The 22,874-nt window shown below is 44.7% G+C and overlaps 1 protein-coding gene and 1 pseudogene across 1 annotated transcript in view; both read right to left on the minus strand.

Moving 5' to 3' along the window:
* Caprin1 (cell cycle associated protein 1) overlaps nucleotides 1-15,580 on the minus strand; it is a 46,790-nt gene extending 31,210 nt beyond the window's left edge. The window contains exons 1-3 of the mRNA XM_004660827.2: nucleotides 15,438-15,580; nucleotides 14,642-14,857; nucleotides 70-132 (exon numbers count right to left, since the gene is read on the minus strand). Coding sequence (XP_004660884.1) covers nucleotides 70-132; nucleotides 14,642-14,857 — 279 coding nt within the window. The 5' untranslated portion in view covers nucleotides 15,438-15,580. The remainder of the gene's footprint in view (nucleotides 1-69; nucleotides 133-14,641; nucleotides 14,858-15,437) is intronic.
* Nucleotides 15,581-22,009: 6,429 nt separating this feature from the next.
* LOC123463235 lies at nucleotides 22,010-22,111 on the minus strand (annotated as a pseudogene).
* Between the last annotated feature and the right edge of the window lie 763 nt (nucleotides 22,112-22,874).

Consider the following 22,874-nt stretch of genomic DNA (forward strand, 5'->3'; position numbering starts at 1 on the left):
ACAAATTTTTCTTAATGAAAATGATATGCACAAAAAAAAAAAAAATCAGTAAAATGTAAACATCTTTACCAGCTGATCTTGATTAAGCCTTTCCCCTTTGTTCATTCGTTCCTGGTAGTCATCAAGCTTACCCTATAAAAGAATAGAAGAATTACATTCCACATCAAAGGTACACATTAGCTTAACCATGCCAAAATGACAAAAGTAATTGAGTCTGTCTCAAATTTATAAACAACTTTTAGATATACTCCATTACATGCAAAACATTAGCTTGTTTATTTTTATTCTCATCAAACACTTTGTTATATGCAAATCAGTTATATTCCCATTGGGTTACACTAGCATTTTAAGCTCAACAGAACTAAGAAATTAAACATTGACTACTGCTGAGTAATATCAAAAACTTATAAACCAGCCGGGCATGGTGGCACACACCTTTAACCCCAGCAGTCGGGAGGCAGAAGTAGGAGGATCACTATGAGTTTGAGGCTACCCTGAGACTACACTACATAGTGAATTACAGATCAGCCTGAGCTAGAGAAAGACCGTACCACGAAAAACCAAAAAGAAAAAACTTATAAACCAAAAATGCTACCATATAGACCAGACATGGATGAGGGCCAAATATAATGAAAATCCTTTTATACCCAACTGTGCAAAATTGAAGTGCCTCAGTCTACTGTCTTACCTGCAAAGGATTCATGTGAATAGAAGGTGTAACAAGCATACTTTCCCGGATGGACAACGTATGGGAGTGTTGTCACTGACGTACTTTATCCATCCATCAATTTACTTTGAACAGCATGAAACTCCCATTCTACTTTGGGACACTAAACTTCAGCAGTTCTGCACTGCTAGAAACTTGCACTTTAGTAATGTACGTTGTGTATGAGTATGAAAGCCAGAGGACAACACTGAGTGTCTCCCTCAATCGCACTCCACCTTATTTCTGTAAGTCTCTCTCTGAATCTGAAACCCACATGATTTGGCTACATTAGCTAGCCAACAAGCTTCAGTGATCCCCCACCTGGGGCTCCACCTGTTTTTTTTGTTGTTGTGTTTTGGTTTTTGGTTATTTTTGAGGCAGGGTCTCACTCTAGCCCAGACTGGCCTTGAACTCATGGCAATCCTCCTATCTCAGCCTCCTGAGTGCTGGGTTTATAGACATGACGAACATCTCAGCAACACCCAGCTTTATTTTTTTTAATTTTTATATTATTTTGGAAGAGACAAAAGGGGTGTGCCAGCGCCTCTAGCTACTGCATATGAACTCCAGATGCATGTACCACCTTCTGCATCTCACTTATGTAGGTCCTGAGAAATTATGTAGGTCCTTTGGCTTTGTAGCCAAGCGTCTTGACCACTAAGCCATCTCTCCAGCCCAACACCCAACGTTTAAGTGGGTACTAGGAAATTAAAACTCAGGTCTTCATACTTGCAACCATTTTACCAACAGAGCCAGCCCCAGCCCATTCTTTTCTAAGAGAAGGTATTTTAAAAAATGAATGAAGTGGAGCGGTGTGGTGGCGCACACCTTTAATTCCAGCACACAGGAGGCAGAGGTAGGAGGATCGCCATGAGTTCAAGGCCACTCAGAAGACGTAGTGAATTCTAGGTCAGCCTGGGCTAGAGTGAGACCCTACCTCAGAACCCCACCCTGCCCCCCCCAAAAATAAAAAATAAATAAATAAATGAAGTGGCAGTCATGATGGCACACACCTTTAATCCCAGCACTTGGAGGACTGAAGAGGATGTAAGAATTGAGTTCAAGGTCAGCCTGGGGCTACAGTGAGAATCTGTCTCGAAAACAAAAAGGTAAAAGAAATTAAACAAGATTTTTTTTTCCCCCGAGGTAGGATCTCACTCTAGCTCAGGCTGACCTGGAATTCAAAATATATATATATGAATATATATGGAATAGCCTATCAGTAAACAGCACACAATAAATTTGCACTGCCAAAATAAAGTTCTCTGTATTTTATTAAACTTGTGTTATCCACCTTGATTTTGTATTGTTCACACGTACATGTTGCCCAATCCATAATAAATCCAGAATTCTTAAGGGAAGACTACTAGTATAAGAAACATGTTCCAAGAGGTATACAAGTTGTACTGAACAATCTCAAGAATGCTATCATGCTTTTTAAAATGCAGACCACAGTTCCTTGGTCACAGTTCTCCATATTTCCTGAACTAATTATCCAATAAAAAATATAAATCATGGAACTGAGAAGATGGCTCAGTTGTTAAAAACACTTGCTTATGGACTGGAGAGATGGCTTAGTGGTTAAGCGCTTGCCTGTGAAGCCTAAGGACTCCAGTTCAAGGCTCAATTCCCCAGGACCCACGTTAGCCAGATGCACAAGGGGGCGCACGCGTCTGGAGTTCGTTTGCAGTGGCTAGAGGCCCTGGCGTGCCCAACTCTCCTCTCTCTGCCTCTTTCTCGATCTGTGGCTCTCAAAAATAAAAAAATAAAAATAAACCAAAAAAAAACACACACTTGCATATAAAGCCTGCCAGCCCACATTTAATTCCCAAGCCATCTACCTAAGTGGGAAGCAGAAAGTGGCACAATCATCTCTGCCTTTCGCTTGCAGTTAGCAAGAGGCCCTGACACACACTCATGCAGCATGCACATAACACATACATGCAAATAATTGAAAAAATGTAATTAAAGGAAAATGAAAGCTTCAACTCTTCCATTAAACATTTTTCTAATCATAAGTCTCATCACAGCAATATGTAGTGTTCCTATAGTTATCACTCCCTACACTGTTACAAATATTCATTTTTTGTTTTAAGGTGGAATCTCACCCTCGCCCAAGCTGACAGGAAACTCACTCTATAGTCCCAGGCTGGCCTTGAACTCACAATTCTCTTACCTCTACCTCTTGAGTGCTGGGATTAAAGTTGTGCGCCACCATGCCCAACCTATTATACACATTCTGTTCCTTAGGTGCTAATTTTTTCTTGATCAGCATATATTATATAGCATGTCCTAGGTGCTAGATAGAAAGGATTTTATCACCATGCAATGTGAGCTAGAAGGGCTATCTGGTCACTATTACATATACTTAGATCTCTACATAGCAAAGACTGTGTATGTTGATCTAAGTCAGAAATTCTTAGTGTAGTCCCCGAGCCAGCACCATCAGCATGAGCTGGAAAACTTTGCATTTCTGAAAGTGCCATATAGGTAATTATGTACAGGCCTAAGTTTAAGAATCACGTAGTGTCAAATATGTTGTTATTCCCTTGTAATAGCAGCTCTAGCAGCACCTGGAAATTTTAAAAAGCATTCTGAATTAACCATATTTTGTTAACTTAAAAACTATGATAAGGCAGCCTCAACTGAAAAAGGGTTGCATTAGCAGTTCAGCTCTAAACAATTCAAAAAAACTTATGGAAGCTGTCAACAAAACGTTAAAGAAGCTGGGTGTAGCATCACATGCCTTTAATCCCAGCACTCAGGAGGTAGAGATATGAGGATTGCTCTGAGTTCCAGAGACTACATAGTGAAATTTCAGTCTGGGTTATAGAAAGGCCCTACATTGAAAAAAAACAAATGAAAATAAGGGATTGCTCCTCCAGACACAAAATGGCCTGGATATCCATGACCTTGAAGTACCAACACTCCCTAAACAAGACCATCCTAACAGGAAGGAAAGATAACATCAAAATAAAAGACACTAAGAGGGGGAGGGGACATGATGGAAAACAGAATGGAGTTTCAAAGGGGAAAGCAAAAGGAGGGAGGGGGGAGTTATCATGGGTTATTGTCTACAATTATGGAAGTTGTCAATAAAAAAAAGTAATAAGGGGTTGGAGAGATGGCTGAGCAGTTAAGGCGCTTGCCTGAGAAGCCTAAGGACCTTGTGGTGGTTTGATTCAGGTGTCCCCCATAAACCTAAGTTCCAGCTGATGGAGATCTGGCAATTAGCACCTCCTGGAGGGAGTACATTGTTGGGGGCACGCTTATGGGCTTTATAGCCAGTTTCCTCATGCCAGTATTTGACACACTCTCCTGTTGCTATGGTCCACCTTATGTTGGCCAGGGGGTGATGTCCACCATGCCATCGTTTTCCCTGTTATATGGAGCTTCCCCCTCGAGCCTGTAAGATAAAATAAACCTCTGTTCCCACAAGCTGCCCTTGGTTGGTTGCTTTCTACCAGCAATGCAAACCTGACTGCAACAGACTCCAAGTTCGATTACCCAGTACCCACATAAGCCAGATGCACGAGGGGGCACATGTGTCTGGAGTTCGCTGGAGGCCCTAGCATGCCCGTTCTTGCTCTCAAATAAAAGTAGAAAACTGGAAAAAAAGTTAAAACATAGTAACTACTACATAAGATCCATTTATGATCTGAATGTACTATGGTTTGCGCCTGGAATTTCTCCACAAAGGCTCATGTTGAAGGCTTGTTCCCCAACGCAGCAATGTCCAGTGACAAGGCAATGGGGAAGTGACTGGATCATGAAGTAACTGATGAATCCTCAAGCTATTGATGGGTTCACAATCTCATGGGCTATTAGGAAGTGGTAGGGCTTAGTTGAAGGGAGTGGATCTTTGGGATAATGACAGCTGGGGACTATGTCTGGTCCCAAGCCCCTCCTCTCTGTTTCCCTGCCATCATAATAAGCAGCTTTGCTCTATCTACATGCCCTGTCATGACATACCCATGACTGAAACTACAAGAGGGTATCTTTTCTCTTGACTTTCTCATGTATCCCATGCTAGACTACCTTCCACTCCTTTCCTTAACACTGTACTTGGTAAATCTTGTATCAACTAAGGCCCCAGAAGTGTACTTTATGATTAAATTCTATAATGAATTAATTCTGTGAAAGTCTGTGCTAGACTGAAAGCCTCTTACACCAATTCAGTCTAATTTTCTATTGTTCAAAGTAAAAAGTAGGCCGGGTGTGGTGGCACACACCTTTAATCCCAGCACACGGGAGGCAGAGATAGGGGGATCGCCATGAGTTTGAGGCCACCCTGAGACTCCATAGTGAATTCCAGGTCAGCCTGGGCTAGAGTGAGACCCTACCTCGGAAAAAAAAAAAAAAAGGAAAAAGTAGCTTGCCATCCCAGCTAACTCCTAACACCTTTGGTGGTAAGGGAAATGATAGGACATTTACTGGTCCAATATTACCTTTTGTCTAATCTTTGAAAAAAGAACTACTTAAGAGACAAATGAGCCAGTAAGTTAAAAAGGAGACATAAAGGGAAGCGAAAGGAAGGGAGGAGGGTACTTAATAAGTTGCTATTGTATATATGTAAGTACAATGATTGTGATGGGGAGGAAATATGATGGAGAATGGAATTTCAGAGGGGAAAGTGTGGGAGGGGGGAGGGAGGGAATTACCATGGGATTTTTTTTTTTTATTTTTATTTAATTGAGAGCGACAGACTCAGAGAGAAAGACAGATAGAGGGAGAGAGAGAGAATGGGCGCGCCAGGGCTTCCAGCCTCTGCAAACGAACTCCAGACGCGTGCGCCCCCTTGTGCATCTGGCTAACGTGGGACCTGGGGAACCGAGCCTCAAACCGGGGTCCTTAGGCTTCACAGGCAAGCGCTTAACCGCTAAGCCATCTCTCCAACCCAGGGATTTTTTTTATAGTCATGGAAAATGCTAATAAAAATTTTAAAAAAATTTTAAAAAGAGAGACAAATGAAGCCAGATGTGGTGACACAGGCCTTTAATCCCAGCATGGGCAGCTAAAATAGGATTTAATTGCCATGAATTCAAGGCCAGCCAGGGCTACAGTTAGTTACAGGCAAGCCTGGGCTACAATGAGACTCTACTTCAAACCCTTCTACACCTCAGTGGAATGCAGCTATATATGTGTTCCTAACATAAAAAGATCTCTGGGGCTGGAGAGATGGCTCAGCGGTTAAGATGCATGTCTGCGAAGCCTAAGGACCCAGGTTCAATTCTCCAGGTCCCACGTAAGCCAGATGCACATGGTGGTACATTTGTCTGGAGTTCGTTTACAGTGGCTGGAAGCACTAGCGTGCACATTCTCTCTCCCGTCAACAAATAAATAAAAAACAAAATCTTTGTTTAAAAAGAGATCTTTGGAGGCTCAGCAGTTAAGGTGATTGCTTGGAAAGCCAAACAATCCAAGTTTGATTCCCCACTACCCACATAAAGCCAGATTACACAAAGTAGTGCATGCGTTTGCAGTGGCTAGAGGCCCTGGTGTATTCACTCTCATTCTTCCTCCCTTCCTCCCTCCCTACCTCTCTCTTTTAAGAGGCCAGCCTGAGATTACATAGTGAATTCCAGGCTAGCCTTGGCTACAGCGAAACCCTATTTCCACACACACACACACTCAAAAAAGCCAAATGAAAAAGTGGCCCATGTGTCTGGAGTCTGTTTACAGTGTCTAAAGACCCTACTCTCCTGGTCCTTCACTTCCCTTTCCTCCTCCTCCCCCATAAATATTTTCATCAGAGGTTGGGGAAAAAAGTGCAGTGAGTAAAGTGCTTGCCTAATAAACATGAGGACCCAAATTTAATCCCAGCACCCACACAGAAATGCTAACCCAGGATCTCTAGGGCTTGCTGGCCTACCAGTCTAGCCTAATTGGTAAGTTCCAGGCCAATGACAGGGCATTTTTTTAAATATTTTATTTTTATTTGACAGAGAAAGAGGGGGACTGAGGGGGGAGAGAAAGAAAGAGAATAGATAGGCACACCAGGGACTCCAGCCACTGCAAATGAACTCCAGACGCATGTGCTCCCTTGTCCATCTGGCTACCGTGGGCCCTGGGGAAATCAAACCTGGGTCCCTTGGCTTTGCAGGCAAATGCCTTAGCCGCTAAGCCATCCCTCCAGCCCAATGACAGCATTCTTGAGGACACCACTGGTTGTGTCCTCCAGCCTCTACACACAAATCATGCACCATATTTTTTTAAAGCCAGGCAGTGGTGCACACCTTTAATCCCAGCACTCAGGAGGCAGAGTTAAGATAATCACCATGAGCTCGAGGCCAGCCTAAGTCTACATAGTGAGTTTAGGTCAGCCTGGGCTAAAGCAACACCCTACCTCAAAAGCCAAAAAATGAAAAACTTTGAAAGGGCTGGGGACATTGCTCAGTCATTAAGAGTGCTCACCACTGAAGTATAAGGGCCTAGGAGGGCCTGAGACAGCTGAATCCCCAAGAACTCATCTCCCTTAGCCCTGCTCAAGGAAAGGTAGTGTGGTGACCCATGTTAGTAAGCCTGGGGGGGGGGGGGCAGTGCAGAGACTAGAGACTCATTGGAGTTAACTGACTTAAAAAAAAAAAAAAAGGCAGCTCCAGGATGAAGGAGATATCTTGTCTCAAGGAGGTCTGTATTAGAGTAGCTGTCCTCTCTGGCCACCATGCACACACACCTGAATACATAAGTGCATACATACTCTATATACACACACACACAAAAAAAAAAAACTAAGACCATGGGCTGGGAAGATGGCACAATCAGTAAAAAAATACTTGCTGTGCAAACATGAGGACCTGAATTCAGATCCCCAACAGCCACATAAAAGCCAAGTGCTGGGGCTAGAAAGATGGCTTAGGTTAAGGCACTTGCCTGTGAAGCCTAAGGACCTAGGTCGATTCCCTAGTACCCACATAACCCAGATGCACAAGGTGGCCCATGCATCTAGAGTTTCCAGTGGCTAGAGACCCTAAGGCACCCACTCATCTGTCTCTCTATATACCTAAAAAGTGTGGATTTGCACACCTTTAATCCTAATACCTAGAGGTACACATAGGAGGATCACCCCGAGTTCAAGGCCAACCTGGGACTACAAGGAAAGTTCCAGTCAGCACGGGCTAGAGAGAGAGACCCTACCTTGATAAAACAAGTAAGAAAAGCCAAGTGTGCCTATAAATCTAAGTGCTGAAGGAGGGTGTCACATAGAAGGATCCCTAGACCTTCATGGTTAGCTAGCCTATCCATTTTTTAGTGAGCTCCAAGCTCACTGAGCCTTAAAACAAAAAGATGGAGTGTGATAAGACACCCAATGTCAAGCTCGGACCACCACACAGGCACGCGCATACACAAACCCCAGCCCTGTCACTATACACATTATGAACATGCAAAAAAAGCAAGAAAATCCAAAACTATCAAAATTGTCAACTACACAACTATAGTCATGAGAACAATTAGGAGGCAAAATCTGAATGATTGTGCCATCCAGAGAAACTAAGTAACTCTTGTTCTTAAGGAGACCTCTAACCTGAGGGAAAACACTTTACTAAAAAGTTAAAAGCACACAATTATACTTTAAATTTTAAATTATTTTATGCTCCAGAACAAATAAATCACCTCAAGAAAACAAATGTGCAGGTGTACACACAATAAAAGGAACAAGGATTTCTTTTCTGTTCCTTTCCATAGTCATTACTGACTTTTCCAGTCACCAACGCCTACATTCTTGATCATCACCTAGAGAAGTTACCAGTTGACTTTGCCCAAGCAATGGACAACTAACTTCTTCCTAGTCATCCTCCAATAAACTGAACTAAGTACTAGTAGCTGGTAAAAAATCCATAAAAGTAAAAACCACATAGCTTTGAAGGGATTTGTGGATTGAACACACAAATCCCTAACAGCTTTCTTCAAACTGCTGAGATGCAGCCTGTTCATACAGCAGTAGTTTGCCCTGCCCCAGAAAACACTCAAGGATCTAAGAGAGGTCGAAGGAGGTATTCCTCTAACATTCTGAAGCACTTATCCAACAAGGAAATATACTTTCATTGAGAAATGAAATTGAGAAAGGCCTTGGAAGACTAAGAGGCAAGTAACTGCAAAAAAGCAGTTTTGCTGGATATGCACAGGCAGATCACCATGAGTGCAGTACAAGGCCAACGTGGTATACATACTGAGTTTGGCTGGGCTATGGACTATCTCAAAATGATATATAGATGGCAGCTTCTCCTTCACAGAATAATCCACTTTAATGGATTTGCCCTTCCAATGAGGGTTGTGTTGGTGATGCTACAAATATTTCTATGCAATGATTTGGTCATAGTAGCACATATTCTTTCTTAGTTAGCATGTACCATGCACTTAGAGCAGTTAAAAAAAAAAAACCAGCAAGTTAGTGCACAGACGATAGATAATGAAGTTAAAGGAGGCAACGTTAGCTGAATAGATCAATACAAACACCTCCCCATTTTCCAGAAAGTATTAATTAATCTGTTTCATCCATATTTTTATATTAATGTTTTATCCAATATAAGCATTGGTAGGTCTGGGGAGATGGTTCACTTGGTAAAGTGCTTGCCATGCAAGCTTGCCGACCAGAATTAGGATCCCCAGCACCCACATAAACGCTGGACAGGTGTGGTGGCCTACCTGTACTCCCAGCGTTGAGGAGGAAACACGGGAGATCCCTGGGACAAGGTGGCTAGCTAGACTAGCTGAGTCAGAGAGCTCTGGGTTCAAGTGAGAGGCCCTGTCTAGCTAAAAATAAGGGATGGGGAGTGATCAAGGAAGACAGCAGACATCAACCTCCAGCCTACATGCACACACATCACACACACTGGTATAGACAGCGGGAAACTAAGTAAGCTGAATCCAAGCAATTTTGGGCTAAATTTCACTTTTGCTACTCTGCTCACACTTTTCTACTGCAGAGCCATCATTCATCTCCTCCACAGGGAAAAAAAGAAATCAATTACTAGAAGGCTTCCAAGAGCATGGAATATAAGAATTTAGATGGGGAAAGTTACCATACCTATTTCTTCTATTGGTAAATCACCCACCAAGTTTTTCTGGTTTATAACACATCAAGCTTCATTAGAGAATGACAAAACATGAGCTCAAAAAAAGCATAAAGAAAAGCTTTACAGATTCAACTTGAATTCTAGAGTTTGTGGTCGTGCACACTTGTATTCCCAGAAGCAGAAACATCAGAACTTCAAGGTCATACTTGGGCTACTAAATATTGAGTTTGAGGCCAATCTGGGCTACATAACACTGTCTCTGAATAAATAAACCCAGAGTTTCATTTCCTAACAACATTGTCCCAATTCTTGATGCTATTTTCAATGCCAATCAGAGAGAGAACCTACAAAGTTCAGCAGTGCAACATTAACAAAGATCTAACAAAGACAGTAAGGCTTTTTCATGCATATTGGCCTTTCAAAATAGAGAAATTAATTAAAGATTGAAACACAAGGACTTACTTGGTTCTACACAGTAATTAACATGAACAATTACACTTAAACTGAAGAATATGACAAACTGTTACTTAGAAAACATTCAATCACCCATTCAGACCTGGGTTATTGTATCTCTATTTGCTATTCTGTAAAACGATTTGTGGTGAATTAAGCTTTAAAAAAAAACTTAAATTTCTTTAACAGCAAGGTAATAAAACTAGTCATGACAAAAGTGCTATAAATTAGCCAGGCATGGTGGCGCACGCCTTTAATCCTAGCACTTGGGAGGCAGAGGTAGGAGGACTGCCATGAGTTCGAGGCCACCCTGAGACTCCACAGTGAATTCCAGGTCAGCCTGGGGTAGAGTGAGACCCTACCTCGAAAAACCAAAACAATAAAAAAAAAAAAAAAAATTAAAACTGCTAAAAAAAAAAAAAACCTGCTGTAAGCTTAACCTTATATAAATGCCAATATTCACTAATTCTTAAAGAAAAAAGCCACCCTAGTCTTCATCTAGCCCCAAATAAACTTAGAAGCCAATTACTTAAAACTATGACAATCTGCTCATCTGTAAGTCACACAGAATATACTTTCATTCAAATACGTGCCAGACAAATGAAATATGAAGTATTCTAGGGGGTCCATTCTCAATCCACTACTTAGGATTCCACACTCAACACAGACAAGCTTAACCTTTTTAAATCACACCCATGCAAACACAGAGGCAGAGGAGGAAATTCACCCTTACCTTTTTTCCCTATGACAGTGACCACAAAACAAGTAACTCTGTCTTTAAATTAAGCACCACAGCTTTCTCCAGAGAGGAGGGTACAAAACAAAGTAGCCTTGCCCTCTGCATTGCAGAGGGACAGTTTCCAAACCAATAAGACTAACTCACCCGAGACCCTAAATGCCAAGAAAAACTTCAGGTTCTGGCCTCAAGAGAAGACTGCTTGCACAGTGGTCAGGAGTTTGTTTCAAAGCACTTCAGCCTTGTACCACAGCCGCAGAAAGTCTAAGCAGCACACTGCAGTGCTCTGCAAGAGCTACTCTCACATGCTGCAGGAGTAACTGCAGAGTGCAAGGCTTTAGGGGGTGGCAAAAACATTACACTTTTGGTTATCAGTTGTGGTTACATACTGCCTACAAAATTGTTAGGCCATTTTTGTATTTTTAAAAATGAATACTGGCAGGCCAGGCCTGGTGGCACATGCCTTTTAATTCTAGCACTTGGGAGGCAGAGGCAGAATAATCACAGTGCGTTCAAGGCCAGCCTGAGCTAGAATGAGAACTTACACCTCGAAAAAGGGGTGGGGGGCTGGAGGGATGGCTTAGCAATCAAGACACTAGCCTGCAAAGCCAAAGGACCCAGGTTTGATTCCCCAGGACCCATGTAAGCCAGGTACATAGGTGGGACATGCTTCAGGAGTTCATTTGCAACGGCTGAAGGCCCTTGTGAGGCCATAACTTTTCTAAAAAATTCAACACTGGTTAATCTTTCACCTAACAAAATCATATATGGAGAACAACCATTTTAAATGCCATCTATTAAGAGCATCCTTTATTTTACAGCAAAACTAATTACATCTTAAGACTATCAAATAAGCTCTCCAGTTAAGAAGACATGGTTTCAGAACACCATCTTACATAGGTTAAAGCCCAGCTGATGGAGAAAACTAGACAGCACATCACTCGAGTATTATTTGTACATTAATCAATCAAAAGGTTTGTAAAGATCTTCATTTGATTGTCTGCAGCACAGCTCTTTTCTCCTGGTTTCTTTTCTCCCTGTTAGCATACATATATTCCAAATTTCAAAATCACCAAGTCATTTAGTTGCATAATAGGATATTTCATCAATATTCAGCAAGGATTCAAACTGAAGAGATTTAGTTTTCTCTAACAGCAGAAATTATTAGAAAACGAGTAATTGTTTTATTAAATGAAATACAATCACTTTAATTATGTTTTAAAGTGATACTACTTATCCACTAGTAATTTTATGATACATTTTGATGCAGAAGTTGCAATGCGACTAGGAAGTACCGTTCAAATATAAGTTGTGAAACTGAAGTAAAAAGAATTCCAGTTACTGCATTAAGATTGCTAAAGAGGAATTCAAAACTGGTTTGTAAAGTAAATTGGAAATGCTCACCACTAGTGAAAATTAAGTGACTATTCTCATGCAGAAAACCATCTACTCATAGAAAAAATAAACTAAAACCCAGCTGTGCTTAAATTACAAAATCCAAATGCCTGGAGTGTCTCAAAAAGTAAAATGTGGCTTTAATTAAGCCAACATCAGAACTGCCAACTCAACTACTTAACAAGCTCAGCCTGTGGCTTATCAGAAAGCCTCATGCAACAGTAACTTGACCTTTTCACTACTATTTAAAACCCAAAACAGTACAAAAAAAATGTTAATTTTGTTTAATTTGTTACATCTCCATCCTCCAAGGCAGCTTTTCAGTACTTGCTGACCAGGTCAATAATCTCTGTAATAATAACCCAGTATCTGCTCATCTGTAACTCAGGGGGAAAAGGTACAAACGTGAAAGTAATGTACACCTAAACAGATGAGAACAAGTCCTGGGGGCTTTCTTTGAACACACACTCTTGAACACTTAATTGAAATCACCTCACAAATACACTGGCTGCTAGTCAGCACCTGCCCTTCTATGAGCACTTTGAAGATTCTGCAGTAACATCTGCACTGAAAACATTACTCATGGTGGTGCCTAGTCTAGAGTAGATATAGACATTCCAAAAACTAAGCCATCTCAGGATTAGCCAGATGGATGAGTTAAACACATACCTGTTCCTGGGAGAGCAAAACTTAATGGCTCGCAGTCAGATGCAAGCTTATTTTATATTTGAATGTAGCTACTTTGCGCAAGAAGCTTCACTGCTGTGTTAGTATGCATCACTCCAATACTAAACACACTTGTGTTATCAGAATTCACCAAAAAAAAAAAGCTTGCTATCAAGATTAGTGCATCTGTCGTTTCAAATCAAATCCAAGGTGAAGTAATTGCCAATCATCAAGATTGAGGCAAAGTATAAAAGGCGACTGTTCTAAAACTCACAATAAATGGAAAAGTCATTAAGTTAAAATTGACCTAAATATTCCCACTTTCTGCAACTTATTTCTTACAGCCCACATTTTAACCCAAAAATTCAGCTTGAAGTAACACTTTCAGGTGACTAGCTAACTAAACCTTTTATCATGGCTTGTTTCCTCAAAATTCGAAATGTTTCAGAGATATGGTATAAAGAAGGCGGGAGTGACTTGTCAAGAGTTGCATCTGCCTAAAGGTAAGAGGCCCCAAGGAGGCATGAGAGTTGGCAGGTGTAAATAAGCATGCCCGTTTTTCTGTACTTCCATTGGTTTCTCCCTCTCCACTGCTTCTGGCTGCAGTCTGGATTTCTCTGCCTTCCTCAGAAATGAGTTGGTGCACTGTCCTGCATTAAGAGCGTCAAACAAAAGGGTGACTTGCAAAGCTATCTCACCGGGTGACCCCAGTGGCTAAATATCAACAGCAAAAGCACGGTGGGTGTGGCTGGGTTTTTGGAGGGGAGGAAGGAGGCCAGGCGGGGCGGCTGCCTGCTCCTGCCCTCCCCCTCTGCTTTCGCTTTGTGCTCACAATGCAGCTCCTGTACGGCGCTTCCCTCTCCGCAGCCGCCGCCATGTTAGACGCCCTCCATGTGCCAGAGACCTAGCTGCCGGGCGCAGTCTTACCCCGACGCACCTCCATCCGATCTCCCTCGATGCGGGCCCCCTGCCCCCGTTAGCCCTCCAGGGGTTTAAGGGAAAAAAAAGTCGCGGTCGAAAACCATCTCGCGAACCGGGAGGAGCTTGAGGCTCAGGGCACCCAGGCAATCGAAACAAAGGGGAAAATGTAGGGAGCCTGTCAAAAGGGGGCGGGGGAGAAGTGAGGCGAAGACCCCCGCGGATCGGGCCCGGCAGGAGCGCAACGCTAGCCTAAAGACTGAGCCCGGTTCTCTCCCAGGGAGGAGAGCCACGCCAGGGGCCTCGAGACACGCTAACGGAGCGGCAAAGCACACGGCTCCGGGGCTTGGGGCCGCCCCAACTCCACGCGGCAGTCGGTTGAGCCCGAGCTCCACACACCGGGCCCTTTGCATCGCCTCCCCGCTGCTGGCCCACGTCCGAGGCGATCGGTGACGCTTTGTGTCCGGGCAACCGGACCCCCACCCCCGGGTTCTCCCAGGCCCCAGGGCCGGACTCGGCGGGGTGCGAGAACTGGGGCCTGGAGGGAGCGCTGCTGCGTGCGGGTCAGGTGACAGGCGCCTCCTCTGGGCGCCCGTTTTCCGGACTCCGAGCTCCGTCCGCCGCGGAGACGGGGTGGGGACGCGGGACCGAGCGAGGGGGCCAAATAAATGGAAGGCCAGGATGGGAGTGGGGGGAGCGCTGAGCCCGGCGCCACAAACCCCTCCCTTCCTCCCGCTCAACTCCGGGCACCTTTTTCTTCTCCAGGTTCCGAAGTTTCTTGTCGATCACTCCGAGAATCTGCTTCATGGCCTCGGTCTGGACCGCGCCGGTGCCGGTGGTCGGGTGTTGGGAAGCCGGTGCAGCTGCTCCGGCCCCGGCTGCTGCCTCATTCCCGGAGGAACCCGACGTCGGTGGCGGTCCCGATGATTTGCTGCCGCTTCCGCTGTGGCTGGTGGCCGAGGGCATCTTTTAGACCAGAGAGGAAAGACAAGAAGAAAAAAAAAAAAAAAAAAGCGGGAGGAAGGACAAGAGCGGAGGAGTCAGGGAGAGCCGACGGGGCGAGACGCGGGACAAAACGCGCAGCGGGCGGGAGCCTGCGCGAGCGCTGGGGGCGGGGGGCCGGCGCCGGCAGGAAGAGAGCGCGGGCGCGCGCACGACCCGCCAGCGGGGCGCCGGCCCGCCCCTCCCCCTCCCCCACGCGGCCGCAGCCCGAGCCGCGCGCCCCGGGGCGTGGGGGGGGGAGAGAGACACCGAGCTCGCGAGCGCCGGGGAGGTGGGGGCGGGGACTCGCGGGGGCAGCGGCCAACCGCCGGTGCAACGGTCTCCACCGGGGCGGGCCCGGACTCTGAAGTCTTCCGAGGTCGGGGGCAGGAGGGTGGGGGGGGGTTGGCCCGGGACTGGGGAAGGAAGGGCACTGGAAATGACCGGGGTCTGGGGAGGACTTGAGCGAGCCCCTCCCTCCCGACGCACGAGCCGGATCCGGAGGGGAAAGGGCAGTGGGGCGCGCAGCGGCCTGGAAAGCGCCTGGGTCCGGGCTGGCGCTCACCGTGCGCGCGGAGCCGCTGAAGATCCCGGGAGGGCCGCTCAGGGGCTAAGGGAGCGCTCCGTTCCGAGCCGAGTGGTCGCGCTCCGTTGGGCGCACGCCGCGTCGCCCGCTCGCCGCTGCACACCGAGCTGCTGCTGAGCGAGGCGAGAGCCGGCTCGGGAGGGACTTGGGCAGCCAGCCCTCTAGGACGCGGGAGGCGGGAGCAGCGGGGAAGAGAGGGCCTTCGGGCCGCGCGGGCTGCCCGGCGCAGACGCCTGTCGGAATTACCCCGGGCTCGGCTCCCCGCGAGGCCGGAGCCCCGGTGGACAGGGACCGCCCCGCATTGCACACCCCGGCGGTCCCACGGCGGTGGCAGCACGAGTTGGTCCTGGACTTTGGGGTTGAAAGCGAAGCGGGGGGTCCTTCAGGCGAGGCTCTGGACGGCTAAGCGAGGGACAATAGGTGTCAAGCAGCTGGCTCCGGGGCTGGCGGCTGCCCCTAGGAGAGCCCTTATTTGGTAGAGGTTGGGGGTGGGGGCAAAGGTTTCTGCAAGTGCGGGGCGGGTGGTGCAATCCCACTTTCTAGAATCCCTTCTCTGTGCAGAACAAGCCAACTCCCTCACCCTAAAAAGGTCTGGAAAAAAGACAACTCGCCGCAAATCATCCAAGAACCTAGGCATCCTCAATAGATGCGTGGGGAATAAGCATCCCAACTAGCTTTTCAAGTCTTAAAACTCCCAAGTTCATGTTAAAAGCCATGGTCCAGCCTGGCGTGGGGGCGCACGCCTTTAGTGGCAACGTTTGGAAGGCTGAGATAAGAGGATTGCTGTGTGAGTTCAAGGCCATCCTGGACTACAGGGTGAGTTCCAGGTCAGGCTGAACTAGAGACTCTATCTCGGAAAAAAAAAAAAAAAATCTTCAGCTACCAATATGCCTGAGTATTATGAATTATTAGGCGTTCTTCCCTTTTAGACTTACCTAAATATTAGGTGGAAGATTTTTTTTTTTTACTCAAGCGAATTATTTTAGGCTTGGGGATTGGGCGGGGACAGCTATTGGAAAATGAGAAACCAAGTGCTCCAGGGAAATGTATTAAAAGAAACATATAATCATGGAAAATTCAGCAACATAATATTGTATGACAGCAGTAAATGACCAAATTATAATTTAAATTCTCTGAACAGATTTAGAAGAGAATTCTGCAAAACCCCGTTCCATGGGGGATAAGCTGTGTAATACTGGCTGGCAACTGAATCCTGAGAGATCCTGGGGAAACGGCAACCTATGGCCTTGAGATCTTCCAGTTAGCTGTGAAATCTGTTATCTGTTCATTTAAATATTTACTGAGCACCTTACAGGAATTCCTTCAGTGCCTGGGATTGTGAACAAAACAAAACAGATTTTCATGGAGTTTACAATCATGGAGGAGAACAAATGTCTAAAAGTGCAATAATAGATTTAAAAAGATGTGGTCAAGAAAAGCCAGGACTGAAGAAAGTAAAGAAGGCCAAGCAGTTACCTTGGAGGAGGAATGTTCCAGTAAAGGGAAAAGTATCAACATCTGTGATGGAATATATTTGGTGGCATCAAGAATCAAGAAGGCTGGCCATAGTTCATGCCTATAATCCCAGCACTAAGAAGGCTAAAATAGGCTATCTGGGAGTTTGAGGCCAGTCTGGGCAAGAGTGGGCTTCAGGTCATCTAAGCTAGTGAGACCCTGCCTCAAAAACAAAGAAGAAGAAGGAAAAAAAAAAAAAAACCAGTGACTAGACCAGAGCAGAAAATAAGAATTGAAAGCAGAAAGGCTGAAGGGATGGATGTTAGCCTGCAGATACATAGGTTTAATTCCCCAGTACCCACATAAAGCCAGATGCACAAAGTGGTGCATGCATCTGGGATCTGTTTGCAGGGTCTAGAGGCCCTGGTGCACCCAATATCTCTGTCTCTTCTCTCTCTGCTTGCAAGTACTAAAAAAATGAAGTCATAAAAGGGGACCAGTTAGGACCTGAGAGGCCACTGTGAGTTTATTTGGCTGAATGAACTGAGGAATGTTAATTTCATGATCGTGCTGTGTTTTAACTCACACTTGCTACTATATAAAAACAATGCAGACACTGGGCTGGAGAGATGGCTTAACAGTTAAGGCACTTGCCTGCAAAGGCTAAGGACCCAGGTTCAGTTCACCAGTACTCACATAAGCCAGATGCACAGCTGGCACATGTGTCAAGTTCATTTGCAGTTGCTAGAGGGCTGGCATGCCCAGTCTCCATGTGCCTCTTTCTCTCTCAAAATAACATTTTTTTAATTGCAGAAAGTGTGTCATGAAAGCGAGAACAAGCTCAGAAGCTAGGAGACCAAGTAGTGGTCTGTGGAAATTATCCAGTGGACAATGGTGGTAGCCAAGGGAAGGAACCAACAGTGAAGGTAGTGACAAGAAATGGATTCATTATACATTGTAATAGTAGAACCAAAATTTGCTAACTAGTTGTGTGAAAGTTGAGCTAAGGTTATTCAAGGTTTACACACCTAAGTTTTACTTAGCTTTGTGATTTAAAAAAGAAAACTATGCTAGGTCTAGAAGGTAGAAAGGAAGATTATAATACTTAGCCCCTTGAAACTCAAAGGGCCACCATCACTACTTTTCAGATCTTAAATCAGCCCTACTGAATTAGTATGCATTTGAACAAACTCCTCAGGAAGCTTGTACGGACATTAAAATGTGATTTAAAAAAAATTCACTTGCCTGATACTTGAGAATTTAACCAATATCTGAAATCAGAGATTGGTATACAAATTCTCCCCAGACCCACAACATAAGAATTTCTTGATGTGGAACCCAACAATACATCACTCCCTACAGTGTGCCAAAGACTGCTAATAATTTAAGCTTATGGTATAGTGGGCCAAAGTGTTACCCAGTAGCAGTTACCTAATATAAAAGGCATACAGTAGTTAAATTGGGCTTCCATTTCAGGGAAAAAAGTTTTAACTTTTTTTTTTTTTTCTGAGGTAGGGTTTTACTCTAGGCCAGGCTGACCTGGAATTCACTATGTAGTCTTACTCTGGCCTCAAACTCACAATGATCCTCCTATTTCTGCCTCCCAAGTGCTGGGACTAAAGGTGTGAGCTACTACGCCCAGAGAAATGTTTTACTTGATTTGAGGAAAGAGAAAGGGTGCACCAGCCAGGGGTGGTGGTACATGACTTTAATCCCAGCACTTGGGAGGCAGAGGTAATAGGATCACTGTGAGTTCGAGGTCACCCTGAGACTACATAGTGAATTCTAGGTCAGCCTGAGCTAGAAAGAGACCCTACCTCAAAAAAAAAAAAAAAAAAGTGCTGGAGAAATAGCTTAGCTGTTAAGGCACCTGCCTGAGAAGCCAAAGAAGCCCTGTTCAATTCCCCACGACCCATGCAAACCAGATGCACAAGGTGGCACAGGTATCTGGAGTTTGCAGCAACTGGAGGCCCTATAGTGCCTATGGTGGTTTGATTCAGGTGTCCCGCATAAACTTGGGTGTTCTGGATTCTAGTTTCCCCACCTGATGGCAAATGGAAATTGAAGCCTCCTGGAGCAGTGTATTGTTTGGGGCAGGCTTATGGGTATTAAAGCCAGTTTCCCTATGCCAGTGTTTGGCACACTCTCTTGTTGCTATTGTCCACCTTTTGTTGGCCAGGGGGTGATGTCCACCCTCTGCTCATGCCATCGTTTCCCCCTGTCATCATGGAGCTTCCCCTCAAGCCTGTGAGCCAAAGTAAACCTTTTTTCCCACAAGCTGCTCTTGGTTGGGTGATTTCCACTAGTAATGAGAACCTGACTTCAACAGTGCTCAGTCTCTCCCTCCTTCCCCTGTCTCTATCTGCATCTTTCTCTCTCTCATAAATAAATAAATAGAAACTAAAAAAGAAAAGAAAAAAAAAGGGCCAACCAGGGCCTCTAGCCACTACAAATGAACTACAGACGCATGTGCTACTTTGTGCATCTGGCTTTACGTGGGTACTGGGGAATTGAACCTGGGTCCTTTGACTTTGCAAGCAAGCACTTTAACTGCTAAGTCATTTCTTCAGGCCCCCTCCAAAAATATTTTTGAGAAGGAGGCAGATAAATCCACCCTGATGATACTGTCCTTTGGCAGTCCATGTCACAGCCCATAGGCTGCTCAGATAGACGAGTAAGCTGCAGAAACTCAGAAAGTCTTAGAATTTAGAACAGGGATCTGAAATATAACCCTGGGACCAGATGGCCCTCTGTTCTTATAAAGGGTTTTTTTTTTTAATTAATTAATTATTTATTTATTTTAACTTGAGAGTGACAGACACAGAGAGAAAGACAGATAGAGGGAGAGAGAGAGAATGGGCGCACCAGGGCTTCCAGCCTCTGCAAACGAACTCCAGACGCGTGCGCCCCCTTGTGCATCTGGCTAACGTGGGACCTGGAGAATCCAGCCTTGAACTGGGGTCCTTAGGCTTCACAGGCAAGCTCTTAACCACTAAGCCATCTCTTCAGCCCCTCTGTTCTTATAAAGGGTTTTTAAGTTATTTATTTGTGTGTGTGCATGTTCATATGCGTTTGGGTGGTGGCACATACGCGCCACTGTGTGCATGTGTAGGTTAGAGGACAGTTTCAGGCGGATCTCTGCCTCTGCCTCACGTGAGGCGGGGTTTCCGCTCCGGATGCTCACTCATGCTACCCTTTGCTGCACTCGCCAGGAGCCTCTTGGACATTCACTTGTCTCTGCTTCTCGCTTGTCACTGTAGAGTCAACGTGCTGGGATTACAGAAACATGCCAAGGCCTCCAGCTTTTCACATGGGGTTTGGTGATCAGTACTCCATCTTCAGCAATCGTTTTTTTTTGTTGTTGTTGTTTGTTTTGTTCCCCCCCCCCCGAGGTAGGGTCTCACTCTAGCCCAGGCTGACCTGGAATCCACTATGTAGTCTCAGGGTGGCCTTGAACTAATGGCAATCCTCCTACCACTGCCTCCCAAATGCTGGGATTAAAGGCGTGCGCCACCATGCCCAGCCCATGAGTGCTTTTATCCACTGAACCATCTCCTCAGCCTATAAACAAAGTTTTATTGGAACATACCCATATCTACTCATGTACATATTTTCTGCAGTGACTTTTCTTTAACTTATTTGCAAGCAGAGAGAATGAGTACACCAGGGCCTCCTGCTGCTGAAAATGAACTTCAGCCACAGGTGCCTCTTTGTGCATCTGGATTTACATGGGCACTGGGGAATCAAACCCAGGACAGCATGCTTTGGTAGCAAGAGCCTGTAACCACTGAGATATCTCCCCAGACCTCTGTGGGTGACTTTCATGCCATGGCAAATCAAGAGTTAAATCATTGTAACAGTATAATGTGAAAAATCTAAAATATTATATCCTCCCTTACAGAAACAGTTGGTAAATCCCTACTTTTAAATGTTATCTCTTCCCTTACAGAAACAGTTGGTAAATCCCTAGTTTAAGTGGCCTAGTGCAGCAAAATTCAGTCCAGTTCCTCTCACTCAATAGACTCAGGATGCTGGAAATCTCAAGTGCTGCTGATTCCTGTGCCACTAGTAAGGTTCTTGTACTTATTTGATTTAAGACTATGTATTTAAGTCTATGTAACTGGTCTGGCTTCAGGCTTTTTAAAAATATATATTTATTTATTTATTTGAGAGAGAGAGGAAGAGGCAGAGAGAGAGAATGGAGGCGCCAGGGCCTCCAGCCACTGCAAATGAACTCCAGATGCATGCACCCCCTTGTGCATCTGACTTATGTGGGTCATGGGGAATCAAACCAGGATCCTTAGTCTTTGCAGGCAAACGCCTTAACCACTAAGCCATTTCCTCAGCCCTGGCTTCAGATTCTTAAAGCCCTGCCTCAGCCTCTTGAGTGCCGGGATCCCAGGCATACGCCAGCTTGGCTGGCTCTAGAAGAGAGTTACACGTTCCAGACAGGTAAGTATGCAACGAATGCCAGTCATATGACCCATTCAACAGTAAAGGGATCAAGAGATATCAGTTCCTGGTACAAAGCTCAGGGTACTTGAAATATTTGGGGAGCATGTATAGTGGCTGTGCATTCACCTCCTACAATTTGTCATCTCTCTCCTTTTCCTTGTCATCCTGACTTTCCTGCAGTGTCAGCAAGGCCAGCAAACATACGGGTAAAGTCTTTTGTAGTGACTTCCTGCCTAGCCCAATGACGTGATCTCAATAAACCAAATGTTTCTGTTTTCTATGAGAGAAAGGAGAATTAGGCTATGGTTATGCAATTTTTTTTTTGCTTGTCTGTCTGTCTTTTTTTTTTAAAACAGGGTGAAAGACTTGAAACTTTATTAACTTTTACAAATTTTATTAAGTTAGAGCAAATTACAGTAACAATTTAATTAAGTCTTATTATGAAAATACTTTAACATTATGATATTGTAGCCTTATATATTTTTTTCTTTTCCTTGTTTTCTTTTTGTTTTGTTTTTTCAAGGTAGGGACTCGCATTAGCCTAGACTGACCTGGAATTCACTATGTTGTCTCAGGGTGGCCAAGAAAGTTACCGTGACCCTTCTATCTGGGATTAAAGGCGGGCTCTACCACACCTGCCTCATTGTAGCCATTTTTAGGAACCTTAATGACCTCAGCTATCCTTAAGGCTTATAAAATGGCATCACTATTGTCAGCTTTTTCTAAGTTTCTGTGTCTGTCTGTTTTTTGAGGTAGGATTTCCACTATAGCCCAGGCTGATTTGGAATTTACTATGTAGTCTCAGCCTAGCCTCGAACTCAGCGATCCTCCTACCTCACCCTCCCTAGAGGGGGGATTAAAGGTGTGCAGCACACCTGGGTGTAAGGTATCAGTATTTAAAATATTTCTGTTTATTCATTTATTTGCAAAGAGAGAGGGGGGGGAGATAAAGAATTAGGATGGGTAGGGGGGATATCTCAGTGGTTAAAGACACTTAACTTACAAAGTCTTCTGGCCTGAGCTCTATTTCCTAGCCACCCACATAAAGTTTCACTTGCCTTTGCAGTGGCAAGAGACCCTATGCACCTCCACATAAATATATAACATAAAATAAGATGGAAAGTGATTGAGGAAGACACTGACCTCTGATCGCCACATAAACACACACGTGCAGCCCCCCCACACACACACAAAGTTGCACACATCACACACACACTCATAAAGGAGTGGTACAGTATTAAGTCTTGACCAATTTTGAAGCAATGAACCCTACCCTTGTTAAATAAATAAAGCCTTGACTAACTGCTAAAAAAAAAGAATTAGGATGGGCATGTCAGGGCCTCTTGCCATTACAAATGAAGTCCAGATGCATACACCACTTTGTGCATCTGGCTTTATGTGGGTAATAGGAAATTGAACCCAGACCATCAGGCTTTTCAGCAAGCACCTTAACCACTGAGCACTCTCCAGCCCTGATAGCTTTCTTTTCCACTTATATTTTCTTTT

The sequence above is a fragment of the Jaculus jaculus genome, chromosome 8 (assembly GCF_020740685.1).
Source record: "Jaculus jaculus isolate mJacJac1 chromosome 8, mJacJac1.mat.Y.cur, whole genome shotgun sequence".
Classification (NCBI taxonomy): Eukaryota; Metazoa; Chordata; class Mammalia; order Rodentia; family Dipodidae; genus Jaculus; species Jaculus jaculus.